The sequence below is a fragment of the Vombatus ursinus genome, unplaced genomic scaffold (assembly GCF_900497805.2).
Source record: "Vombatus ursinus unplaced genomic scaffold, bare-nosed wombat genome assembly UNPS02014802.1, whole genome shotgun sequence".
NCBI classification, from domain to species: Eukaryota; Metazoa; Chordata; class Mammalia; order Diprotodontia; family Vombatidae; genus Vombatus; species Vombatus ursinus.
In genome coordinates this window covers 24,552,154-24,574,254 of record NW_020954580.1, presented here as the reverse complement: position 1 = coordinate 24,574,254, position 22,101 = coordinate 24,552,154, and the positions used below count along the sequence as shown (strand labels likewise).

Here is a 22,101-nt window from a genome sequence, read left to right as displayed (position 1 = left end):
CATTATATTAGCCTTTGAGAATACATCTGCTGCCTATTCTTCCAATTTTTTTTTTTAAATCTCATATTCCTGTGAGTTAGGCAGGGGAAGGCATTATTATCCTCTTTCGACAGATGGCTAACCTGAGGAACAGAGACACCGGAGTTAGTGGTAAATTTATTGTAGGTGCAGAATCTTTGATTTCCTAACTCCCAAACTCCTAGTCATTTCACTAATTAAATTGCCTCTCCGGCACAAGACTTTGAGTCCAGAGATTGTTCCATTTTTGTCTTTATATCTTTACTGCCTAGCATAATGCCTGGAAGTTAGTCAATAAACATTTATTCAGTGCCTACTATGTGCTAGGCACTGTTGTAAAGACTGGAGATACAAAGAAAGGTAAAAAGAACATGCCTGCCCTCAAGGAGCTTACAGTCTAATGAGGGAGACAACATGTAAACAAGCTATGTACAGGATAAATTGGAGGTAACCAAGAGAGGGAAACTACTAGAATTAAGAGGGAATCAGGAAAGGCTTCTTCTAGAAGGTGGGGTTTTTCTGGAAGGAAACCAGAGAAGCCAGGAAGCCAAGATAAGGAGGGAGGGCATTCCAGGTATGGAAAAACCACCAGTGAAAAATAACCAGATTCACGAGACTGAGTATTTTATTCAAGGAACAACAAGAAGGTCAGTTGTCACTGGATTGCAGAATATGTGGGATGCAAATTGTAAGAAGACTGAAAAAGTAGGGAGGTATCAGGTTATGAAGGGCTCTGAATGTCAAACAAAGGATTTTACATTTGATCCTGGAGGTAAAAGGGAGCCACTAGAGTTTATTGAATAGGAGGGTGACATGGTCAGATCTGTGCCACTTTGCCAGCTGAATGGAGGATGGCCTAGAGTAGGGAGATACTTGAGGCAGAGAGATGAACCAGAAGCCCATTGCAAAAGTGTGAGGTTGAGAAGGGCCTTTAACGAGGTGGTGAAAGTGTCAGAGGAGAGAAGGGGGTGCATATGAGAGATATTTTGAAGGTGCAAATGATAGGACTTAACCACTCATTAGATATGGGAAGTGAGAAAGAGACTAATCAAGATGATTCCTAGATTGTGTAACTGGGATGGTGGTACTCTCAACAGGAGTAGGGAAGTTATGAAGAACGTACATTCTTGGGGGAAAGGTAATGAGCTACATTTTGGACATATTGGCTTTAAGATGTCAATGGGACATTCAGTTTGAGATATATAATAAACAGCTAGAGACCAGAGATCAGGAGAGAGGTTAGGGCTGGATAAGTAAGTTTGAGAATCATCAGCATAGAGATGATAATTGAATTCATGGGAATTGATGAAATAGCCAAGTGAAATATAAAGGGGAAGAGAAGAGGACCCTGGACAGAGCTCTGTAGAACATCTATGATTACTGAGTGTATAGAGAATACTTAATAAATACTTGTTGATGAATCAGTTGATTGTATATTTTCATTATTCTAACCTTTTATCTACATCCTAAAATAATTTCAGGATTAGTTTCCCATTCAATTAGGACCAGCCTGAATTGTAACCTGAGTAGGGAACTACTACTGTGATTTCATGACTTCCAAGAAGTTACCACTGTGCTTTACTCCTCCCTCTTTCTCCAGAAAATCTCTCTTCCATCCAATGGCTAATTTCTATCATTCTAAGCTTCACTCCTTCATTCTTTTAATGTAAGGTTTTGATCCCTATTAAAACAAATGTATGTTGGGGAGGGGAGGCAAAAATATACTAAACTTTCTCAGTCACATACATCTCTGCTTGAATGAATTTTGGAATCCTTCCTCCAAATGGATTTTGATAAGAAAGCAAACTGAACGAAGTACCTGAGGGAGAATGGGCAAGAGGTGGCCAGGAAAAAAAGGAGCATAGAACCGCAAGTTTGGGGATCATCAGAGACAAACTTCACCTACTTTTGGCAAACAAAGAGGTCAGCATTGTTTGTTCTCCTAAAGACACCATTATAATCTCCTTTGTCAAGGAGTAGGCAAGTTCCAGAGATATCTATCAATGCCTCCTGTGAGCGGCATTTAGACAATCTATATGTATATATACATAGCCTACAGGGCACACATATGCACCCTATGAGGGGCATGAAAAATGGCTGTGAAAACCAGAAATCTAGTTGGCATGGAGTTGAGGAAACACTCCAATAGGGCAGGGTATGCCACGGAGCTGACTGGAAGAAGATCAATGAGGAAAAGGTCAGCAAACAATTTAAAGGAGTTTTGAACAGAGCTATCACTAGCATAGAACAGGCTTTGCCCCAAGGTACTAACACCCAGTTATGTGTGTATTGCCTACCTGTTGATAGTAGACTATTGTCTCCATACCTTGCCTCCTGGTCCTCCACATGTACAATGTGCCAGTGCCCTTGGGAGCCAGCCCCAGGATCTCATGAGCAGAGGAACCTCTTTCCCTAGTCTCATCCCAATCCTCTCCTATCCTTTGGACTTTTTTTGTGCCCTCACATCATCACTAACCTCTCCCTCCCATAGGGGAATTTTCCCCAGGAGCAATTTTGGCTAGGTATAGCTCTGGTTATAAAACACAAATATATCTCCTGGGAATAGGAATATTTGAAACAATGAAAAGTTTAGAGTTCTGCTAAAAAGAAGAAAACCAGGCATTTTGGAGAAAGAGAGAGCTTGCAACTGTCTGTAAGGACAATTATTGTTGAGAAAGGTGTGTCAGAGTTGTTATGAGCCCAACTAAACCGGGCAACAGAGATTGACTTATCACCTACCTATAAAGAACTGATGGCCATATCCAGCAAATTCCTCTCCATCTAGGTCATGATGAACGAACAGTCCGCAGCAAAAAGTGGGGTGGAGGGGAAAGGATTGTGGTTACTTTCTTCACTGAAGTTAATTCCCACATTTACAGACTACTTCATTTTAACAGGTAGGGGCAGCACAACTGATGTAATGATGAGCCTGTACATGGAAGCCCCCTTGGCAATGCCCTAAATACTTTGGATTTCATTACTCCGCTAAAGCACAGACGTTTCTGAAGTGTCAAGCACAAACTTAAATGTTGGATCTCTTCATGAGCTAAGGTATCACAATTTATCGTCCTTAATGTATTCAAGAATCAAAATGCCTTATAAAAGACTTATAAAAAACAGTGGAAAAGGTCACAATTAAAATATGCAAAGTCTGTGTGCATTTTTTCATGCTTAACCTAACAGCATGGCAACTGAAAATAGAAATTAAATTTTTTATAAGATTTTTTTTCCACCCTTCACATGAGAATTGAGTCTTCTTTTTTTTTCTTTTTCTTTTTCTTTCTTTCTTTTTTTTTTTTTGGTGAGGCAATTGGGGTTAAGTGACTTGCCTAGGGTCATACAGTTAGTGAGTGTCATGTGTCTGAGACTGGATTTGAACTCAGGTCCTTCTGACTCCAAGGCCAGAGCTCTATCCACTGCATCACCTAGCTGCCCCCAGAAATTAAATTTTTAGGTGGTACTAAATTTGGGCTTTTAAGCTTTGATGGGTGTGAGTCCTTTAGTATAGCAATACATTATTTAGGTTTGTTTGACTTTAACTCATTGTGAAGAAATAAAAATCAAGTCGGACTACTTTGTGATCCCTAATTATTTCTCGTTGTCCTAAGCTGATAAAAGATACAGACCTTTATTTCAGATATGGGGATAAAGAAAACTGCTCAGAATTGTGTATCTCTACTTTATACTGTAAGCTGGAGTCACACTTTGTACTGTAAATACTTCAGTTTGGCGCCTCCGAGAAACATCTATACTAAAAATGTAAGGAAGATATAGTTTTCAAATTAATTTCCTCCTGTCTTCCTCTTCGTGCACGCACAGAACCATAACTAAGGACAGGGTTTTGCCTTCTGAGTCCCAACCTTGGGGGAGGGGCAAAAGGAATGGCAGCCAAAATCACTGTCCCCGAATTTTGACATTGTCTCTAGCGCCCTCTCCTGGGGCTTAACTTTCTCTTAACCTTGGCAAGGAACTAGACTCAGGAAACAGGTGCCAGGCCCCTTTCAGTTCCACCCTGCACTCCCTAGGTCAGATAGCTCTCTGTGACCCCCCCCCCCCCCCAATGTCTCTACTCTTCCCCTCCCCCACCAGTGAAAAAGTGGTTTTGCTCCAAGTGAAAAAATTCCTAGTTACAGCTTTGTGCATATAGATTTATTTGTGGTACTATAAACTGGAATAGAGAGCCTATTCCTATATAAAGTATTAGTAAACACAACCTCTTAAAATTAATCTTTGTTTTAAAAATTTTCAAATGTAAAAACAAAGCACAAATATCTTCATTTCTTATCTAATGATCAAATACATGTTTCTAAATGAAGCAATCAAGTAAGAAAAAAAAAACAAGGGGAAATATCTGCTAGGGATATAGCCATATGTATTTAGGGGATGTATCACTATATGAAATGTATTTCATTATTCAGCTGGTTTTTATCCTTTTAAAATATATTCTTCATAATTTGATATTTACTTATCTAATTTCTTTTTAAAAATCTAAAATGAGTTACCCAGTCAAGTACTGACTCTGTGGTACTGACATTCATTAAGCCTGCTTCTCTTTTGCTTGTACAGGAAATAAAATTAAGTTACCTTCTGAGAGCTCCTCTGGGCATTCAGATAAAAGCAGAAACAGACATTAAAAATTAAAATCTGAAGCAATGATGTCAAAGGCCAAAGGAATGCCCAAACATTTGACATTTCTCTTTTGGCCTCAAATTTTGGCTTAATGTAAAATATTGCATCAGTAAGAGAAACTGCACACAGGTGAAAAACATAAACAATTAAAACTAAGTATAAGGATTTAAATAGCCTGAGTACATTATTAAATGAACACAGGAAATTTAGAAATAGCATGTCATTCATTTAGGTAAGGTTCACTTCTGTAAATTCACCACTCGCTACTATATAATTGGGACAATTAATCGTTTATTACATCATCTTCCTAGAAACGCACTTAAATGATATCAAAATTTAGGATAGACGTGAATAAAATTAGAGGCAAATTGTTTACTTTTTTACTTACCAGATTCAAATGTTTCTTCATCTTTGATGTTCAATGGTAGAAGAGAAAAAAAAATGCACGTATATATCATTGCAAGATTTCTCGTGCTCAGATTGTATTATCATAAACACATCAACTAATTATTCTTCCTTGACACAATGCTTATTCCCTTCCCCTATTCTACTATAATCATTTCATGTTTTTTCCCCTTTCTGAGCACCTTCAGCTCTATGTCTTCTTTATGACATATCTTGTATAAGAATCATGGCATTTAATAGTTGGGCCAGGAGAAAAAGGGTAGAGGGATCAAAAAAGGCTTAGCTAGATAGCAGTTCATCTAAAAAAGATCTAGACTGTAAACTTCATGTGTGTTAGTGGTGCAATGTATCAGCCAAAAAGATTGAGGCAGTCTTGGGCTATGTTAAGAGAAGTTGTACACTAAGGTTAAATGAGTACTGTGTTCAGTTCTGAGCATTATGTTTGAGAAAGGATATTGATGGAGAGTATACAGAAGAAGGTGGGCAGGGTGTCATCTACGGATAAGTTGAAGGAACTAGGGAAATTTAGTCTGGAGGAGGGACAATTTGGCCCAGAAGGCATGATAACCATTTGAAGGGCTGTCATATAGAATCAGGATTGGCCTCTGAAAACAAAATTAGGAACAACAGGTGGTGGAGGTGGGTCTAGGCATGATGTAAGGAACAACTTCCTAGTAATTAAAGTTATCTCAAATGGTACGGATTGCTTCCGGTGGTAGTGGTTCCCCTTTCCTGGATGTCTTCAGGTGAAGGCTGGATGACTGGCCGTTGGGAACATTGCAGGGAAGATTCTGGTTGGGTTCCAGATTGGACTAGAGGGACAGTGGTCCATTGTAAATCCGAGACTTTGTGATCCTTCGTAATGGACGTAAGCTCACTCGCCTTGGGCGTTTGCTGACCAAGTTTAATGTATGGGGGGTTGCCTGATAAAGTTTAATGTATAAAAGCAAAGGAAAGTAGAAGGGAATGAGGAAAGTAGGGAGGGATCCTAGGGTTGGGGAATAGGAGTGAAGGTTAGGAGAAGGAAGTTTGGGTCCCATGGATCTTGCTTTGATTGGGCAAGGACAGATGGATGAGGTATGACAGTTCAGGTACAGCACCTTTGACTTGTGCTAAGTTAATTCTCATAAATGGTTTTGAGAAACCAAGAAGTATGTTCAGCAACATAAATATAGTGCTTTTTAAGCAGGATAATACAATTTATAATACATTCCATTTATAAGTGAACTATTAGAATTGTCTACATATCTAAGGAGTTTTGTGATGGCAATTGTTTTATTGTAGTGAACAACATCCTAATGACAGCTACATAATTACATCCTAATAAGAGTTTCATAATTAAATCAAAGCTAGAGTAATTGAGAGGGCCAAAATGCCTTTACCCAATTGTGTGTGTGTGTGTGTGTGTGTGTGTGTGTGTGTGTGCGTTTTCCTGAAATCTTTTCTAGGTAGTTCTTAGACCTTCTGTGTTATGCAGATGAGAGTTGTTAGCACACACATCACAGTTCACATATCAGAGCCTTAAAAAAAAAATCCCAAATGTTAGAACTATACAATAATTTCCTAGAGAGAAGTCCTTACACAATAACGGGATCAGTTTTCATTGCCCTAATATTGATTTCTTTGGCTTTTAAGCAGGAAGGAACTAGGCGAATGGAATTAAAGGTGTGGACGGAGATTTGGACAAACCAGTTCCTCTTTTTGTGACAAGGTCAGACCTAATTGCTGGGGACGGAGGGAGGAAGAAAGGGAAGGAAGGTGAGAAGAAGGAAGGAAGGAATGGAGGGAGGGAAAGAGAAAGGGAAGATAGAAGGGAGGGAAGGAGGAAGGAGAACAGAGGGATGAGAAGGGAAGGAGGATGAAAGGAAGGAGGAAGGGAAGGAGGAAGGAAAAGAGGGAGAGAGGGAAAAGAGAGAGAAAAAGAGGAAAGGAGGGAAGAAGGGAGGGAGGATGGAAAGGGAGAGAGGGAGGAAGGAAAGAAGTACTTATATGACATTTATTATTTCCCAGGCACTGTGCTCAGAACCTTACAAATATTATTTCATTTGGTCTTCACAACAACGTTGTGACATAGGTGCTATTATTATCCCCATTTTTTATAATTGAGTAACTGAGGCAGACAGAAGTTAATGACTGTCCAGGGTCACCCAGCTAGTAAGTATCAGTGTTCACATTTGAACTCAGGTCTTCCTGATCCCTGTACGTAATGTCCTCAGTCTTGATGCAGTTTTAAGTTTTAATAGTTACTAAAGCTTACAACTGCACTAAGACTTATGGGACATGCTGTATGGTATCTGTTCTAAACTTTCAAAGTTTTATTTTATTTCCCTTACCTGCTAGTGAAAATCTTTTGTGAGAAATTTAATTTCTATCTCTGGGGACATAAGGAGAAAAAAGGAGTTGTCTACATCTAAGCCAGGATGATCTGGAGATACTGGGATTACTGAAGGCCAGGCAGGATAGTGGTACAGAGACAGAAGGGCACATGTCAGTCCAACAGCTCTGGAGGGTGGCCTACATTATAACTGAGAGTCCAGCAGAACTTGAGTGTGGGTATGGCTGCAAGAGCTGGGAACCTTCCTCCCTCAAGCCCTACAAGAAATGGGTATGGACTCTTCTGGATACTCTGGAGATGAGGTCTTACCTTATAATTACATAACTAGGAGTAGATCTCCTTACCTTCTTCCACACACTTCTCATCAATCTTTATGTCATCCTCTATAAATGAGCATAAAAAGAAAGTCACTTAGAAATTGCAAGCACTGAAATAAAACCCATCACCAAAGGATCTTAGAGGTCACTGAGTCCTACCCCTTCATTTTACAGATAAGAAAACTGAGACTGAGGGTAAGTGACTTGCCCGGTGTCATATAGCTAATAAGTGTCTGAGGCAGGATTTGAACTCAGATCTTACTACACTCTGCTACTTCTGGATTTTACCTGGACCATGCAAAACTAACCCTCCCTAAAACTCAGATTATAGCAACTTTATTTTCAATACTTCAGGCTTCTTGAAGAGGAAAATAAAATCACCCTACTGTATCATCTGCAACTTACAATATTAGGCAGTTACCTGGCACAACAGGAGATTAAGTGACTTAATGCTTCAGAGGCAGATTTGAATTCGGGTCTTCCTCAGCGCCATAACTAGCAATTGCTGTGCCAAAGGCAAGGGCACAAAACTCATCCAGGACCAAGATATTTGAAATGTACTCTAATTAAGCTTGGCATGGGTGGCAGCATAGACCCTGGGATACTGTGAGGCCACGTCAGGGTAGAAGTGATGGAGAACAAGATGACTCTTGGCTATGGAAGGCTTCTGCTGGTGGGTGTGGCTGCCACCTGGCTTTTGAGTTAAACTAATTACTATTGCTCTGAGCTTCTAAGCCCAGTTGCTTTCTGTATTGCTAAAGGATTAAAAGTGCTATTGACCCCATCTAAATTTTAACTTCTAAAGCAAAGTCTCAGTTGCCCAGCTGTAGTGACTGGTTTTCCTGACTCCAAAGCTAGCCTCTTTCCACTCTACCATATGGCCTCTCATTAGTGTCACTTTAATGTCAAAGGGTTTAATTTACTTATGTAATATTATTAATTATTAATAATTATTATAAACACTTATTAATATTTATTAATAGCTTGATTATCATTAATTTACAAAGCTTAAGTTTATATAATAATATTTGGAGTGTTTATAAAACAAAGTTCTGTAAAACATTAATTACTTGCTCTAAGCCCCACATGCAGCCTTGTTCCATGAAGATAGAGTAAAAATAAATGCTGAAGTTGAAATTATCATGACAATAATTGAACCTTTATGTTTCTTTAGAGAAAGGCTTCTTAATCTTCTTTGTGCCCTGGACCCCTTCCGCAGTCTAGTGAAGCCTATAGACCCCTTCTCAGAATAATGTCTTTTTGTATATTAAACATTTATTAATTAGAATGATGTCTCTAAATGCATAAACTAAAATACATATTTCCAAATGAAACCAATTATGTTTAAGTGCAGTTATTGAAATTTTTTAAAGTTTGTGGACATCAGGGTAAGAGCCCCTAATTTAGAAAACCTCATATTCACAGTTTCACAATATTATTGATTTTATCAGCTCTTACAATAGCCTCAGAAGTAGGAAAACACCCGCCTTTAGCCCCATTTTACCACTAAAGAGACCAAGGCACAAAATGGTGAAATGCTGCTTACCCTGGGCTGAGTTAATGACACAAAGGCATCAAGAACCCAAGACCCACCCAGGGTGTTATCCAGTCACAGATCTGAGGCTCTTGTTTCAGAGTTCTAATGAGAAATTACCACTTTCTGCACACATTTTGTGTACGATGACTGATTCTACCATTCACACATTAAGGGTTGCTCAGTCTGGTTCCTAGCCACCCACAGGGTGGGGAGTCCAGCTTTCATCATGCCCAGTCCCCATCCCAGCCTACCAATAGAGGATGGCAATGCCCTTTCCAATAGCATATGCTCTGCAACTAGTAGAATATAAGTTCATTGAGGGCAGGTATAGTTTTTAAACTCGAACTTTCAAGTAATGGAATAATTAGTGAACTTTTGCTTCTCAGTATTGATTTCTCTAAGCCCTATGAGTTTTATGACTTGTGGATGAGTTGGCCAAGTAGAAAAGAAGAATGTCAAGGGCTGAAAAAATTCCTCTTTTTCAGCTGATGCTTAGTGCCTTTATTTCCCCTACTTTTGGGTTAATTAACTCTGACCTGTTAACTTCACAGATGTCTTTTTATGACTTAAAACCAGTGACTCATTTAGTCAGGAGCAGAGATTTAAGAGGATAGTGGGCATTCAGTAAACAAATGCTCAATTCAATCAGTTGTAAGAGTCCTTTTGGCAAGACAGACTGTTCCTTGCCAAGGGGCCCAAGTCTCCAAATATTGTGGGAGTTGTATTTCTTCCTGGCTCAGGAAGATGAGGAGCTAAGAGCATGGCTAGAAGGTAGAGTTTTCATCTACAGCAGGACTAAAAAGAGAGACCATGAAAGAGGAAGAAAGAAAATACATTTCCAAGGTCTCTAGCAATTTTTGACCTCTCGATAAGACAGTCAGTCCAAGCCTTGCCAGAAGGACTGTTACACAATCAATAAATATTTATGAAGTACCTACTATATGCCACGCCCAGTGCTAGGAAGACCAAAATGAAATCGTTCCTGCTCTCAAGGGGCTGACATTCTATGAATTGACTTGAATGGAATTGAATGAAGAAAACATCAGTATTTCAAGGAGATTTTGGGTTTCTGGCAGGTACTATTTCTTACCTTCTTCCACAGCACTCACTGGCCACAAATTATTGAAGCAGGTAATTAAAAAAAATAAAAATAAGTAAGTGAAAAGAAACAAGATATCCAATATCACAATTGCATTAGACTCCTAAAATAAAGAAATTATAGTAGTTACTGTTTGTATAACACTTCAAGGTTTGCAGAGTGCTTTACAAACATCTAATTTTACCTTTACAAAAACCCTGGGAGGTATGTGCTGTTGCTATCCCCATTTTCATAGTTGGGGAAACAGAGGTAGATAGTAGTTAAGTGACTTGGCTAGGGTCTCACAGATAGTAAGTGTCTGAGGCTTGATTTGAACTCAGGTCTTCCTGACTCCAGATGTAGTGTTTTAGCCACTGTACCACCTGGCCCAAAAGGACCCAAAGAAATTAATTTCTGAGAGGTTGACGGAGCAGTTATTAGGGACAGAGAAGGGGAGAGAAAGGAAAGACTTTCCAATAACCCTTAAACTCCTATGTAGAGAACCATATACTTCTTCTATGGCTAAGGTCAGTCCCAAGAAAGGGTAAGATTGTTTCTCTTAAAAGGCACATTGATGATTCTGCTTCTTGTTAGTATCAGAGAAGAGAACTCCACACTTACATGTGGTTGATTTGAGGCAGGAGTGAGGCTGGAAGGGTTGAGACCACCAGAATTCCCGCTGCTTCCTATGCAAAAAGAAATTCATCCCTGAGAGAACCAAACTGACTCCATTTTGTATCATTGCCGACATTTTTTATTGCTGCTTGAGTTAATGTTTGTTTTCCTGAATTAAACTTTCATTTTCCTGTAAATCATTGCATTTCAAGGTAATTATCCATCACTGTACCACCAACTGTTTTGCAGGAAGCAGGTGGATGCAACCAATCAGAATTCCCTACACTCTGGAAAGTCCCTAAATCTAAAAATAGTAAGTGTGCTTTTATCATAAAAATCCTCATGACTCTTCAGGGTTCTTAGCCTGCTGAGGGGCTTTGAACCCGATTTCTTTGCAAATTGCCTGCCTTTGATAATAAATCGAAGAAGCTTGGACTTTGCCTTCTCAAGCATTCTATTTTACTCGCTACATCATGAAGAGGAGTTCAATTGAAACATCTTATTTATGACGAAGGATATGGATGATTTCATACTATATGAAAATTAATTGACTATTTCATCTTACAGATTCTTTTTCCAATGATATAAAAATGTCATTTGGACTCAGAGTAAAATTTTCAATGTACATCAAGGTAAGATGGAGACTTGAAGTCTTCAGTTTTGACTCTGAATGTCACATTGAACCAAAGGAAGAAGGCCGTACCTACAAATGTGTTAGTCTATTTCTGATAAGACATAACAGTCATAAAGGTATCGAGGAAAAGGGTATGGCTGAACGGATTAAGAAGATTACTGGCATTCTGAAATTAGAGACGAGTGGGAGAATATATTTAAAGCAATCATCACCTATGCAACACCAGTCTTCATGTAAACTTTTGATATTGTGTGATGAGCTGTAACAGATTTGGGAAAGTACCTTAGATAGAAATAACAACCACAAAAACAACCTGGACAATGCTACCAAAACAGAGCTCCAAGATAGCTCTAATTCAGACCAGTGTTTCTATGACGTTGCTTCTTTCTTCCCACTCACAACACGGAGGGGCTTAAGCCCTTCTTCCTTCCCTAATCCTTATTGACTTGGCTTCCCTAAAAGGAGACAAAGCTGTCCTTAGGATCTGATTCACCCCAGCTTCCCTGACATAGCTTCTTGGTCACCTAAAGAGTTGGTGGGCTTCTGAAGACCGTGTGAGTTATCATAAGCGACCTGAAAGATCCTCTGCATTTCCATGCATCTGGAGATGATGAGAGCCTCTTAGAGAAGCTAAAGGCCGCTGCCTCCTTGCTGTATCAGGGTAAATATTTTAATCAATGAAAGGAGAGCCTCATTTCCTCTCAAATAAGAGAGTGCTAGCGTCAGAGCTTCCTCCAACAGAAAGATGAACGCTTTAGTGGCAATAGAGAAGAAGAAGAGTGGTAGACATTCTTAGACCACATAACAAATTGGTCAGAAAGCTGGAGAAATACGTTTGAAATAAACAGATATCATTTCACGCAACAAATAATAAGGGCGGGCAACAGCTGCAAACCAATGGATTTGTTGAATGTAACTGAAAGCTGATTACCTCCAGAGAGAACCTATGAAGTGACTATGACCCCAAAGTGGAATCTGAGTAACTAACATTCAAATAAATTTGACCCAGAGTTTTCAACAAAGGAGCATCAAACAAATGGCTGAGCTACATGAATTTGTTTGTGGATATGTGTGTATGTATATATATATGTATGTATACACACACACACACACATACACATATACACATATATATATGAAAACTATTTGGTATTAGTTAAAATATAGGAAAGTAGATCAGTGGGATAGACCAGCTAAAGCAAGAATCAAAAATAAATTAATTCAATAAACCACAGCTTGATGAACCTAAGAATATAATCTATTTGAGGATGAGCTCCATGTTTGACAAGAACAACCAGGAACATTAGAAAAAGAGTTTGTTAGAAATTAGGTTTAGACCATTACACTCCACATCTACTGCTGTTGATTTTCCGGGACACCAGTCTTGCCACCTCCACCCTCTTCCATACAGGCCTTCTTGTCTTCTCAGACACCTGTTAATGGCCAAAGCGACCTCTATAGCTTTTGGCTTATGGGGATTAACTGCACAGGTGGGGGATTAATAACCCAGCAACTGGAACAGCAACCAAGCAAACCAGCTGTTATGTGAAAACTTGTTTTTTTTTTAAAAATCCCAACAACCTTAAATGCCAGCCCTTATAGAAGAAATCAAGACACAGTCCTGAATGACAGGAAGTGAGGAGAGGGACCTGAAAAAACAGAAACAATAACAGGAACAGACAATTGAAAAACATGGGCAAACTTGTCATAGGTCTCAGATGTGTGCCTGGTGCATTGTATGTCTTGGCCTTGAAGCTGAAACTGAACATGAAGGAAGAGGAATACATATCTTAAATTCACATACATGTTTTCCTTCCCCTGTCGTAAGATGTTTGTCCAGCTAGGGCACAGGACTTGAAGTCTGGAGGGTCTGAGTTCTAATCATGACAGAGACCCTCAATAGCTGTGTGATCTTAGGCAATCATTTAACCTCTCTGCCTCAGTTTCTTCATCTAAAAATGAGGGAGTTGGATTTGATGGCCTCTAAGGTCTGCTGTACCTCTAAATTTATCAAAGCTATGATTCCTTAAACCCCAGTTCTTTCCACCAGCAAAACAACACCATGTCATCTGACACACAATAAGTTTAAATTTAATGTGTTCTGTGCTAAAAAGATCTGAAATTTAGTTAGTTTGCTATCCTCAATATTGCATGAAAAGGCTCTTCAAGTCAAAAAATAATGTATTTTTTTCGTCTTCTTTTCCTTTTAATGCAAAGAATCCCCAAAATGAGCCAGAGTTATTATTGAGATGCCCCCAAGACTGCACAAGGCCAGAGGCTCAGGAATGGCTATTCATTACGTAAGGATTTGTCCCATCTTTCTGTTTGTCTCGTGCCTCATGCTCTAATACTATAAACCTATAATCACCTTCATGTCAAATAATCTCTAAGAATACGAACAGCGCTGCCATTTCTGTTGAGTCAGAGACAAAACAAAATCAAAAAACCTCTTCCATACAAAATGCTTCTTGGCATTAAAATGTTTTTGTTTTGTTTTGTTAAAGGAGAAAAAGATAGGCAGTTCATTTAAACCAGCACAGAATTTGTTGTGTGCCCTTTCATCTCGTCCTTCATTTGTCATTTATTTATTCATTAATTAACAGCCATTTAATATTAACCCTTTCTCATACTTGATAATAGATGTGATACTTGGGTCCAAATTTATAAGCAGCTGTTTATCCACTTACCTCTGACTATAGAATAGTCAAGATTTATGACCTATGTGTCTACTTGGAAGGGGGTGGTTGTAGAAAGGAAGTGAGCTAATTAAATGTTTTTTTGTGGGGGGGGAGAGGGGAGGAAGGAAATAAGCATTTACATAGTGCCTATCATAGGCCAGGCACTAAGCTAAGTTTTTTACAAATATTATCTCATCTGATCCTCATAACAGCCCTGGGAAATAGGTGCTATTATTATCCCCATTTTTATAGATGAAGAAACTCAGGCAGATAGAGGTTAAGTGTCTTGTCCAGGATTACACAGCTAATTAGTGTCTGAAGTGGGATTTGACTCATCTTTTCCTGATTCCAAATCTTGTGCTTGGCATCACTTAGCTGCTCCATGACTACTGATTAGTATGCCCATTGATTGTGTGTGACTATAGGCAAGTCACTTAATGTCTCTGAGCTTGTTTATTCATCTATCAAATGGCAGTATTTATTTATCTGTCCTATTCCTTCACAGGCTTGTGGTGACAATCCTTGAGATCTGTCCTCTATCCTCTTCTCTCCTCCCCTCTCTTCCCCTCCCCTCTCTTCCCCTCTCCTCTCCTCTCCTCTCCTCTCCTCCCTTCTCTTCTCTTCTCTTCTCTTCTCTTCTCTTCTCTTCTCTTCTCTTCTCTTCTCTTCTCTTCTCTTCTCTTCTCTTCTCTTCTCTTCTTCTTCTTCCTCTCTCCCTTTCTCTCCTCTCCTCTCCTCTCTTTTCCTCCCCTCTTCTTTTCTTCTCATTCTCTTTCCCTCTACCATCTTAAATACAAAAGAAGCCTAGGCAAAACTCTGTCTTGCTGGTGGTTAGAGTCTAAAAGTAAGGCTGGTGCCTTCCCTCCCTCACTTAAATCCAATTCACTTGCATGTCATGGCATCACCTCCCTGATGTGGTAGTCCTCTTGGATAACAAAGGACAAACAACTCCCTTACCTCTTCAGAAGGTGATTAGAAGGGATAAGACCAGCACAGGCACCAAAGTCAGAGACCTTCCTGGCCTGCCACCAGAGGGAGTCATTCCGATCCACAATCTGGAGAATCTCCCCTTTTCGGAATGGCAAACCAGCATCTGCACAAGGGATAATGGGATCCTCCCAGGGACAGTACTTGGCCATAGTTCGAACGTAAACCTGATGAAAAGCATGCAATTACACCATCAGAACAACCTTTACGTACAAGTATAAACCAATTCTTCTAGGCCTCTATTCACCTCTTCATACTCGTTTTCTTCATCCTCTCTGCCCACCTTTACACCTATTTCCATAAAAGGGGTCACTGATTATAAATTAAACTTGTAAGATGTAAGGAGGGGGAAATCTCTGACCTCCTCCCAAGAGGGTGGGCAGGAAGTCATACAGCTGTGAAAGCAAACCCCTTCCTCCCCTTCCCTTCACACCCTTCTCTTAAGTACACACCCCTTTTTTTTCTAGATCTTTAAGAAAAGCATCAAGCTCTATTAAGATTTCACTTGATTCAAGTCTTGAAATTAGGATGAATAATGAGATTCTTCCTTCTTCTTCCTATTAAAAACTCTTGAGAGACCCACACTACAGCTATTTGAGTACCATCCTTTAGGCTAAGTCTATAGTTGTGGTTATAGTGGGACTACCAATAATCCCTTAGAAGCAGTACGGGGCTAGAAAGTCCTCCTTTCACTGTTCTTGTTAGGGTAGAATCCAAACTCTCTAATACCATTATAAACTCAAAGAGGGCTTCTCACAGAAGGTTTATATCTCCACAATCCCTAATTCAATTCTAAATCAGGATGATGGCTATTAATGTGGTTATTAATAATAATTACTAATAACAGCCATAATATTGGTGATTATATTTTTTGATACACAAACTGTGTACCAACATTCTGAAACATGAAGATTACTATCTCCAGTAACCCCATCCTTAATACAATTGTCCCAGTGTCCAATGCCATTATTTAGGAGATGTTTTACTCAGCCAAATTGCACATTTCTCTCATACCTTTTCTTGATGAATTCTTCCTTCTATTGCTTATGTTTCCTCATTTTGCCTCTGATATCATGAGTCTCTGAGTAAGAAATATGCCATATTCCACTGAAAAGGCATTTATTAAGTACCTACCACATGCTAAGCACTGCACTAGGTATTGGGGCTACAAAGACCAAAAAGAAACAATCCCTGTACCCAATAAGTTAAGGACACTAGCATTGGACACCATGTTTGACAACTTTTACTGTGGCATATCTAACCTGAAGAAATGATTCATTGAAGTCTTACCGTTGTCTGGTTATTAATAGGGCGATCAGAAACTGGGACCACCTTGAACATGATTGTGCCATGGGACATAGCCTAGAAAATTTCAAGAAGAGAAATTATAATAGACTTGTCATCAGTTGGTTTCAGGTCAATAAAAGTGAGCTTTCCCCTGGCTTGGCAACATCCCCTACATCATTGGTCTGGGGTTTTTGTCCATAAGGACCAAACTAAGATCTCAGTCTTCTTCACCCATTGGTTAATGTCCCAAGGTCCATGGTCTCTCTTCATATCTGCCACAACAGTTTTAGACCCCTCTCCAAATAAATGTTTTTACTTTGTCCAACTCTGTAAAATATACCCTTAGTGGTTTGGCGTAGTATGAAATGTATAAATTAATTTAAATAGTATTGTCATTTTTATGATATGAATATGGCTCAGCCATAAATACCAGTTATTTAAGTTGTTCCTAAATTTTTAAGGAGCATTTTGTCTTTTTGTAATTCTATTTATCTATATGGGTATTATCTATGTAATTCCACCCATGTAGGTATTGAGTGTGCTTTTTAGACTGATTCTCAGATATTTTATGTATTTATGGTTATTTCAAATGGGACTTTCCTTTCTATTATTACCGTCTGGATTTTGTTATCGCTAAACAGAAATGCTGTTGCTTTTTGTGGGTTTTTGTATACTGTTATTCTTTTGAAGTTACTAATTATTTCAGTTAGTTTTTTTGCTGATTCCCTAGAATTTTCTAAGTAAACCACCAGTTCATTAGCAAATAGGAGCAGTTTTGACTCTGCTTTGCCTTTCTTTATGACTTCAATTTCTTTCTCTTGTCTACTTGCCATTGCTAGCAAAAAAACAGCAGGGAAAGGGAGTATACTTCCTTTACTTTGTATTTACTGAGAAAGCTTCTAATAGTGTTTCCCCATTGCATTTAAGGTTTGCTTTTGGATTTAGAGATAATATGGATTATGTTAAGAAAACGTCCCATGCCTGTGCTTCATAGGATTTTAAACATAAATGATTGCTACATTTTGCCAGAGGTTTTACCTACATATATTGATAGGATAATAAGTTTGGGGTTGTTTTTATTTTCAGTATGTTAGTTATGTTAGTTGTTTTCCTAACCATGCTCGTAACTCTAGTATAAATCCAACTTGATAACAAATTAATTATTGAACAAATTTTTGTAGTGTTTTTGGTCAGGATTTTAATAAAATTTTTTGAATCAATATTCATCATGGTATTGATTTATAGATTTATAAAGGACATAAAGGACAGAACTTGGAGTCAGGAGAACTGGAGTTTAAAGCATCAGATATTTACTAGTTGGGAGTTCCTGCCCAAATCACTTATTCTCTTTCATCCACAATTTTCACATCTGTAAAATATTGATAATAATAGCATTTGCGTCACAGGACTGTTGTAAATGAGACAAAATGTGTAAAGTGTCTTGCATACCTGAAAGCCTTAAATAAATATTAGTTATAATTCTTATTAATGATTTTTTATTATTTTTCCTTATTTTATTTTTCCCTGCTTTATGTATTAATACTATATTTATCTCACAAAAGGAGTTTGGTGGAATATTTTTTTCTCAATTTTTGAGAATAATTTGTGCAATATTATTTTTTAAAAGTTTGAGAGAATTCTCCTATCTGGGCCAGAGGCTTTTTCTTGGTAGTTCCTTCATGGCTAGTTCAATTTCTTTTTCTGAAATGGATTAAAATCTTTATTTAGTGTTCTGTATTTGGGTATTTTATATTTTGCGGATAATCCTTTCCTTTAAATTCTCAGTGTGGCTGGCATATAACTGCATATAGTAGTTTTTAATAATTCTGTTTATTTCTTCCATGTTCTGAACATTTTTTATTACAATGATTTTCCTTCTTTTTAGTCAGATTGGCTTATAGATTTATCATTTAAAAAATCTTTTCAAAGAACTAACTTTTAGTTTTAGTTTTAGTTTTCAATCTGTAGTCATTTATTTTCCAACTTACTATACCTCTTCTGACATTTAAATTTTCGTCTTTTGTGTTTATTTTGGATTTGTTTATTTGTGGGTTTTCTAACTTTTAAATTGCACATTTAATTAATTCTCTCTTTTTCTATTGTTTCTATATGTTCTTAATATATATGACATAATTTTCCTCTGAGAATTGTTTTATTTGCATCCCAGAAATTTTGGTGTAGAATTTCATAATTATATTGTCTTTTACATAGTTATTGTTTCTATTACTTGACTTTTGACCTATTAATTGTCCAGGATTGTTGTTTCCATTCCATTTCCATTTTTCTTGCGCTCCCTATGTTGATTGCTATTTTCATGGTGTTTTTGTGTATACTAGTTTTATTGTGTCCCTCCTCTGACACATAAAGGCTGTGTGATAGTGTGCAAATCATTTAATCTCTCAGTGCCCTAGGCAACTCTATAGCACACAAGTCACCATTATATTTTATTTCATATAACATGTCACTCTCAGCATTGTATGTAGACAGCATTTTCAAGTTTGCAGAGTTTTACATGTATTATCTCATTTAATCCTCACAACAACCCTGGGAGACAGGTGCTATCATTATCCCAATTTTACAGATAAGGAAACTGAGGCAGATAGAGATTTTTTTTTTTAAATATTAGACACATTAAACTTGAGGTCACAACACTCAGTGTGCACATCTGAGTCAGATTAAAAGACAATTGGGAAATATTTAAAATAAATAAAATACAGTAAAACATGGGTAACATTACATTTTAAAACTAAGTCAATGTGCAGCCCTCAAATACACTTATGTAGGGTCCTCTTTTCTATTTGAGTTTGCCACTATTGGTTTAAGCGAGTTACCCATGGTCACATAGCTAGTAAATGTCTGAAGTTAAATTTGGACTCAGGTTTTCCTGACTCCAGTCCAGTTCTGTCTCCACTGCACCCCCTAGCTAAATTATCAGAAAAAAAAAGAAGAGAAAGAAGAGAAAGCAGACTGATACCAGGATATGGATCACTTGCTCTGGTTCAAGACCCTCTACCGAAATGCCGTTCACTTCCACCAATTTATCTCCAGCATAGAGCAGCCCTAGACAAATAGAAACATAAGATAAAGGTGGTATGATTGCAATGTGTATGGGAGTTGGTGGGAAGGATGCCTGAGGCCCTCAGGGGTATGAAGAAAAATGTCAAAAACAGAAATGGGTGAGAAGGAAAGAAGTGCTACCACAGAGGTGAATTTCATCAAAGCACACAATGGGAGGGTCAGGAAAGATCCACAAGGGTGTATAGTCCTAGATACACTCGAAAAGGAATTTAATTTACAACATTCTGCTTGATGACCTCTAGTGACCAAAGGGCATTCACAAATGCCTGAGGCCATTCCACTTGGGGATAGCAGGAAACTTTTCCTTATCCTGACTTGCTCCTAATTTTGTCTTTTGGGACCAGGCAAAACAAGTCAACTGCCTTCAAATACTTGAAGTCACATATCATACCATCTTCCTTCCACATCTTCTCTTCTCTAGGCCAAGAATCTCCAGTTCCCACAACTGATCTTTGTATGAAATGTTTTCTAATCCCCTTACCCTATTGGTCTCCCTCTTCTAGATCATAGGGTAATAGATTTCAAGTTGGAAGGGAACTTATAAATCATCTAGGCCAACCCCTTCATTTTACAGATAGAGAAACTGAGGCCCAGGGAATTTAAGTCACTTGCCCAAGGTCATACAGGTAGTACACAGCAGAGCTGAGTTTCAAACTCAGGTCCTCTAATTCTAATTTCAGTATTCTTCCCTTTATACCACAGTCCCTCTCCAACTCGTCAAAATTCTTCCTAAATTGTGGCATCCAGAACTGAATGGAATACTCCAGGTGTGGTCTGACAGTGCCAAGTGCAGCAGATGTGCCTGTCAGTCCCCTTGTTCTGGACATTGCCTCTCTGGATGGAAAAGGTTTCACAGAGGTTAAGATATTTGCTGAAATAAGTATTCAGTGCATAGTAGTACATGCTTTTCCAAAAGCAGCATGCTTCATATACCCCCAAAGTCCTTCCAAACCTAGAGTTCTATCTGCCTCACATGGCAATTGTGAGGAAAGAGTTTTGCAATCCTTAGAACAAATGCAAGTTGTTGCCATTATAATCGTTGTTATAATGGTGATTCTCATCATTATTACTAGTTGTACCATGCCTATTTGCCATATTTTTTGAAGTTGAGGGCCTAGGTTCATATCTAGCCTCTGATGTTTAGCGCATGTGGAACCTAGGGCAATGGCGGTAGCCATGAATAGAATACTGGGCCTAGAGCCAGGAAGACTCATTTTCCCCAGTTCAAATCAGGCCACAGACACTTATTAGCTGTGTGACCCTGGGAAAATCACTTAACTCTGCTTGCCTCAGTTTCCTCATCTGTCAAATAAGCTGGAGAAGGAAATGGCAAACCATTCCAGCATCTTTGCCAAGAAAAACCCAAATGAGGTCACAAAGAGTCAGACACAACTGCACAACAGCAGCAGCAACTTAGGGCAGTTTGCTTAATCTCCTTGGGCCTCAGTTTCCTCATCTTTAAAACGAAGGCGGACATTCTGGCTGAAGTCTGCTCTGGCTCCAGATATATGATCCTACACTCATTTACACTTCATAATGAGAAAAGAGCAAATTGGCTTTTTCCAGTAATGACTTCATAAACAGTTTAATCTTTATTAAAATTTTTATTAAATTTACTGCCTCTCAGGTCCAATACACCAATAAGGATAGCAATGAGTATGGATTTGCTGGGCACAGCAACAGATGGCCCGAGAGTATTTTTCAAGAGGCCGCCTCCCCTCATTGGCGCCAGCCTGATCTCATGGCTTTTGCCAGACCTGCTTCCTCTCTTTGTCGACTGGTCATCAGTCCTAGCCCTCCGATCAGTGAATATATCTGCAGGGTCCCCTTGTTATGAACTGCCTTCAGGCCAAACCCCAAAATATCTGCAAAGATTGGTAGAAAGGCAGGGGAAAGCAAAATACGGCCAAGATTTTCTTTAAATGTGGCACTTTTGTTGGTTCATTTCTTGACTTTCACCTTGAATCATTCTTCCTTAATTCTAAACTTCAGACAGAAAGCTTTTTTTGGGTGGCCAGACATCTTTTTATTTAAGCTCACAATTTTACAGTTTCTATTACTGCTTCATGGATATTTTTCTCTCTGGGGACACTAACTATCTGCAGAGCAACAAGGCTGCAAAAAATATATTTATAGGATTATGGGATTCATATGTGGAACGAATCTTAGACGTTATCTTCTAGTCTCATTCTCTCACTTTGTGGAGAAGGGAAGCTGACCCCCAAGGAGATGAAGTGACTTGTCTAAATTTGCTTAGCTTAGAAAGTAGCAGAATCAGGATTTGAACCCAGAGAGGCTGATTTCAAATTGAAGATTCTTATTATATTACACCACAGCTGCCTCACACCACAGTTACATAGCAGATAAAACTAAAGAAATAATTTTGAGAATCATCGATATGGGGGTCATGATTGGAGGCCTGGTTCTTTCTTCCTTTCTTTTTTTTTCTTTCTTTCCTTTCTTTCTTTCTTTCTTTCTTTCTTTCTTTCTTTCTTTCTTTCTT

The 22,101-nt window shown here is 38.5% G+C and overlaps 1 protein-coding gene across 1 annotated transcript in view; it reads right to left on the bottom strand.

Moving 5' to 3' along the window:
* MPP4 (membrane palmitoylated protein 4) overlaps nucleotides 1–22,101 on the bottom strand; it is a 52,389-nt gene that overhangs the window by 10,626 nt on the left and 19,662 nt on the right. The window contains exons 8-16 of the mRNA XM_027873433.1: nucleotides 19,495–19,580; nucleotides 16,524–16,595; nucleotides 15,204–15,400; nucleotides 10,941–11,005; nucleotides 10,332–10,349; nucleotides 7,732–7,770; nucleotides 5,036–5,056; nucleotides 4,603–4,617; nucleotides 2,758–2,799 (exon numbers count right to left, since the gene is read on the bottom strand). Coding sequence (XP_027729234.1) covers nucleotides 2,758–2,799; nucleotides 4,603–4,617; nucleotides 5,036–5,056; nucleotides 7,732–7,770; nucleotides 10,332–10,349; nucleotides 10,941–11,005; nucleotides 15,204–15,400; nucleotides 16,524–16,595; nucleotides 19,495–19,580 — 555 coding nt within the window. The remainder of the gene's footprint in view (nucleotides 1–2,757; nucleotides 2,800–4,602; nucleotides 4,618–5,035; nucleotides 5,057–7,731; nucleotides 7,771–10,331; nucleotides 10,350–10,940; nucleotides 11,006–15,203; nucleotides 15,401–16,523; nucleotides 16,596–19,494; nucleotides 19,581–22,101) is intronic.